Raw genomic sequence first — 5,693 nt, forward strand, 5'->3', positions numbered from 1 at the left:
CCAGCTCCAGGTTGAGCTGTTGTTCAGCATCTTAGCTGTAGAGGGCAGTGTCACTGGCCCTCATATGTGGGATCTGAACCGGGACCCTCTGGCGTCCCAAGCCAATTCTTAACCATCGTGCCACTTGGCCGGCCCAGTCATCCATTTTTTCATTCAGCAAATGCACACTGAGCAGGGTTCAGTGAGAACAGGCTTTAAGAGTGTCTTGGCTTCATGGAACTTTCAACGTAATTGAGAAGACAGACAAAAAGCAAGCGAACAAATAAGCAGTTTCTATGGTGGTAAGACACAGAATAACAACTGTTAGAAATTTCAGAAGTAAAACACAGAGATGGGAAAAAAAGTTTGTTAGCCACTTTCAGCTTTCAGAGCCAGCTCAAGGCAAGAGCAAGTGGAAAGCAGGAAGCAGTGGGGAGCCATGGTTGGTTGTAGAGTGGCTTCTAGTGGCTTCTGGCATTGGTCCTCTTCTCTGTGGAGTCATCTCTCCTTTGCTCTTCAAAGCATGATCTGGAATAGCAACTTTCTCTGGGCTTCTGTTGAAAGGCGAAATCAAAGTTTGCATAGTTTCAGGGAGTGAGGATGTTCAGGCAGTCGGGAGGGGAGAGAAGAGAGATAAGTATTCTTAAAACAAGAAATGTCTAGATAAGAACATGAGGTGTCCTTGCAAGAAGAGGGTTAATTAAGTGTCTTTTTGTCACATCCAAGCAGTCTCAATGAAATTTTTTGTTTTTACATTTATCAGACTGAATAAACTAGAGCTGTTTAACAGTTTTGTTCTTCAAGAGCTGAGCAATCTTGAGAAGGATATTCTAGCTCTGAAACACCTGGAGGAGGGTGTTCTGGTAAGTTCCTTTTGTTTAGAACATTCTCTGACTTAGGAGACTCTGTTCCAGGGTAGGATAACTGCTTACTACTTAAACACAACTTTTGTTCAATTTTAGGAATTTTGGCGGAGACAGTGTGATGATCTGAAATCCTTCTGTGATCTGCAAGTGCTGAGGTATATTTTTTTTTAAGTCTTCTTTCTAGAAGTATCTTAGTTGAATGAAGTATAAGTAATGCTTTAGCTAGAGTGTGGGTGGTTGATTTTCATACAACTTCATGTAAGTGGCTAAATATTTGCTTCTTTTCAAGCCAGCCACTTCTCTGACACTCCCTGAGCACAGAGTGTAGCTTAGGACATCAACCTAGAAGTGTGAATTTTGAAAACCATAAACAGGATCATCCAAATGTCAGTGTTTTTGATCCAAATTGTTTTATCTTTCAGCAACAGTTTAAATTAAAATGAATAGATTTTGAGCCAAATATTTAGACTTCTGAGTAAATAGTTGATTTTCAGTTATATACTAAATTGTGTTCTTGATAGGATATATTGTATGTATCCTATATGTATATATATTTAAATGCATATCTATATATCAAACATCAAATGGGTTTATCGTACCTCACATTCCTTTTGCTGTGATTACTCTGTGTACATTCTGAGGTCACACTTTGATTCATTCAGAATGTTGGGCCATTTTCTGGAGTATAGGGAGTGGGTAAGGGAGAGTGAAGCCCTTTACTCCTCTACTTCTGCCCTGGGAGAAATTCTAGTTTTCTTTCTGCTTGAACAACCAAAAGGAATTCCTATATCAATTTGCAACGACTAAAGCTTTATCTACCAGTTGAGGATCAGTGTCTGTCACAGAAATCCAAGTCAAATGGTTTTAGGAAGGATATTATTCTGATTCCACCATATATTTCAAACAACAATAACAACACTTTTGAAGTTTGAGTTATCCATCCTCTTTTATTCCATTTAACACAATGATAATGACAGTATAAACTATAAATTTTCAAAATTCTTTCATACACACATCTCCCTTCCTGTACATTATGCATGATTAAAGGGAATATGCTTTTAAAACCTCTTCACTGAATGCCCCAGGTTGTTCTCACACTTTTTGGAATTAGAACCGCTGAACACTTTTAAAGTTAATTAAAGATTCCCAAAGAGCTTTTGCAGTATGGGTTATCTCTATGAACATTTCCATATTAAAAATTGAGACTGAGATTTAAAACATATATTTATTTAAAAATAACCAATAAATCTGTACATATTGATATAAGTAAAAATTGTTATGGAAAAAATAACCAGACTTCTCAAAACAAGAAACATGTGAGAAGAGTAGCATTGTGTTACATTTTTGCAAATCTCTTTAATGTTTGGCTTCATAGAAGACAGCTACATTCTCATCTCTGCTTCTGAATTCAATCTGTTGTGATATCTCACATGTAGCCTCCTTAAAACTCAACTGTATACTTGTGAGAGAATAAGAATTTAAAAAGCAAATAACTTTGGTAAGTGTGGTTACCACTTACCAAAATAAATTTTGACCTCACAGAACCTTAGGAAACTTAGTTTCCTTAGAGGTCCCCGAGGAAAGGGGGTCCCCTTGGGATTCCAAAGGTTCACACTTTGAGAACTGCCAATATAAAGCAACACTATAATAAGCATTAGAGAAGATTATACCCTCTAGTTTTCTGAAACCTGGAGAATTCAATTATTTTGATTGAACCCCAGATTTGGACAACTGTCTCTTCAGTTCATACAGAATACATTATAGAATATTAACTACCATTTACATTCATTTCCCTTGATAACATACCCTGTGTGAATTTAGAATACCTCAAAGAACAAAAATGGCTTCTAAATATACATCTCTCAGGGTTTTGCCTTTGTTCTCCCGTCTTCCAAACACCTCAGGACACCACCATGTGGCTTGCGGATGAGAGATGATGGTGATGCCCTCAGCTCACACTGAGTGAATGCTGACGGCACTAGGCTCTGGGCTAAGCGCTTGAAGTTCCTATGAGACTTAGAGAGGTCACTTAGCTTGGTTGAGATCCAGGATCTGGTCGGTATCCAGGGACTGTCCTTTTGTCATGTTTGCATGTCAGTGTTCGCTTTACATATTTTTCTAGGGAGATTAGAGGGACATTCTTCAGACTAGATTACTTCAGCCCGTAGCACAGTGTTACAAAAAGATCGGGAGTCATTGATTTGAATGGTGGTCATGAGATACCTCTGTATATGTTGTGACGATGCATAAAATAGAATCAAGTAAAATATTAATCTCTTGTGTTAATATCCTGGATTGGCCATTGACCCTCCTCAGCTAACATCCAGTAACATAACAATCTATGAAATAATTGTATGGTATATGTATGTACATATATGTGTATTTTTATTTTTCAATGGCCTAATGTGAATATAATGAGATGGTCTAATTTCTTCCAGGCTTAATGCAATTCAGCGTTCATGAGGAAAGCTAAAGTCCAGTTATATTATTGCATTCCTAGGGTAGGTACGAAGGTTTGCTTTGTTTAGTCGATGTGAATCGAGTGGGGGGAAGCAAGCATTGAAAGATACTCTATGTAAGACTTTGTCCATATTACGGCCTTTCGACTGAGCGTCCTTTTCTTTCACAAATCTCCCATCCTAACAATTATCCTTTTGGGTCTGGGTCATTCATTCATTCAGTAAGCATGGACACATAATTGAGTGCTTGCTCTGCATCAAGCAGTATGCGAACATGGAAATAAACAATGGTTAACACTCAGACATGCTCCCACCCCTGTAGGAAGACAAAAAACCAAGCGAACAAAATAATTGCAAGTTTACTAAGTGCTTTGCGGGATACTAACAGACTGCTGTGGCAGAGAGCAGTTGTGTGAAGTATCAGTTTCAGGTAGGGCGGTCATCAAAGGTCTCTAAAGAAGTGACATTTAAGGTAGAGTTTCAAGAATAGGAAGGACTAGACTTGTGAACAGTTGAAAACAACCTGATTGGGTGGGAGAGAACTTGACATCTTTGAGGAACTGAGAGTTCTTGGATCACAGTGTTGTAAGAGGGACAATACTTGAAGTTGGGAGCATGGCAGACTCTCAGTTGCCCTTGGTGAGGAGTTTGGATTTTATACTAAGGGTGAAGGAAGATGTGGATGGGTTTTGAGCAAAAGCATTGTGGGTGAGGGTAATATAATCTGATTTATATTTTAAGAAAGTCATTCTAGCTACTGTGTTGAGAATTGACTACAGAAGTGTAACATAGACGAGGAAAGCTCAAGTGGAAGGCTTTGGAGATGGTCAGAAGTGGAGAAAGTCCAGATCCATTTTGGAGCTAGAATCAATAAATTACTGACAGATGGAAGCAGTAGATAAAGGAGGGAGAAATAAGGGTGATGCCTAGGTTTCTGTCTTTTAGCAATTGGATGAATGGTGTTGCCAATTAGAGAAAGAGGAAAGACTTGGGGTAGGAGCAGTGTGTGGGTCAAACAGAACCTAGAGATCATTTGTTAACCTTTTAACTTTCAGATGTCTACATCAAACCCAGGTTTTGATGAGAACCTGGAATGATGGACAGTTTTCCAGGAAAATGCAATTTAACAAAAGAGACTCTTGAATAGATGACTAATTTAGGCAAATATTCATGGAAGAAATAAAATGGATAAAGAACTCCCCTACAAAAGTGTATGATCCAGATTGCAGCACAGAAGAGCTCTACTGGTCTTTTAAACAAGAATAACTTTAGTACTATTGACTAAATAGTACTAAAGAATAACTTCAGTACTATTCCAGAACATAGAAGAATAAAAATTCCCAAAATTTTAAAATGAATCTTACAATACAAAAATCCAACAAAAATTACACAGAGAACCATAGAACAATTTCAATTAAAATTAGCCAAAATTCTAAGTCAAACATTGAGAAACATAATTTAGCAGCTTATTAAAGGAATGATATGTCATAACCAAGTGAGATTTATGCCAGAAACACGAAGTTGGTTTGATATTAGGGAATCTATTAATACATTAATTACTAATAGATCTAGGGAGAAAAAAATCATTATGAATCTTTCCATATATTTCAAAAAGCTTTTGAAAAGAATTCTACATCTCTGTTTCAAGTTTTATAAAACCAAGTAAAATAGTAGAAACTAGATATTCTTTAATATGATAAATCTCAGCCCAAAAGCCATTATCATGCTTCATGGAGAAACTAAATGCATTATTACGAAAATCCCCAATGCATGGGGAGACTCCCTAACAAAAAGGTATCAGTTATAAGTGACACTAATCCCACTCGTGAGGGCTCCACTCTCCTGAGAGCACTATGTGATTATCCCCACAAAGGCTCTACTTTTAATGCCATCACATGGGAGGCCAGAGATTCAGCATATGAATTATTTTTGGGGGCAGGAGGTTGGGGGGGCGGACACAAGCATTTCAGTCCATAATATGGGGTCAGTCTCTGGGATCAGAAGTTATGACATTACAGGAAGGAGAGCAGGTGTCTTGGAAAGGCCAGGAAAGTGGGATATTGAGACTGAAGATTTCGGAGGTGGGAAGTCAGTGATGATGAGAAAATCTGAGAGTCTGGCTGTGGTGACTTAGAAGAAAATGCTATAGGAGGTGAGGCCTCAGAGAACTGAGAAGCCAGAGCATAAAGATGGGTCATTTGTGATAGTGTTGTAATTACTACCAAGGCTGACAGGAACTGAGTGAACACAGGGGCCAGAATGATGAACACATAAGTCAGAGGGATGGTGTAATGTTAGCAGGGAAGTTCAGAGAGGAGAGGCAGTGGGCAGCAAGGAGACTACCTGCTTTTCCACTTGGCCAGGAAGTAATAGGATAACAGAAAAAAAA

At 38.2% G+C, this 5,693-nt stretch overlaps 1 protein-coding gene across 1 annotated transcript in view; it reads left to right on the forward strand.

The window, feature by feature from the left end:
* Positions 1-3,322, forward strand: part of SYCP2L (synaptonemal complex protein 2 like) — a 72,233-nt gene extending 68,911 nt beyond the window's left edge. The window contains exons 22-24 of the mRNA XM_019633793.1: positions 743-842; positions 942-1,000; positions 3,284-3,322. Coding sequence (XP_019489338.1) covers positions 743-842; positions 942-1,000; positions 3,284-3,308 — 184 coding nt within the window. The 3' untranslated portion in view covers positions 3,309-3,322. The remainder of the gene's footprint in view (positions 1-742; positions 843-941; positions 1,001-3,283) is intronic.
* Positions 3,323-5,693: the final 2,371 nt, after the last annotated feature.

This window comes from Hipposideros armiger, unplaced genomic scaffold (assembly GCF_001890085.2).
Source record: "Hipposideros armiger isolate ML-2016 unplaced genomic scaffold, ASM189008v1 scaffold_1410, whole genome shotgun sequence".
In the NCBI taxonomy this organism is placed as follows: Eukaryota; Metazoa; Chordata; class Mammalia; order Chiroptera; family Hipposideridae; genus Hipposideros; species Hipposideros armiger.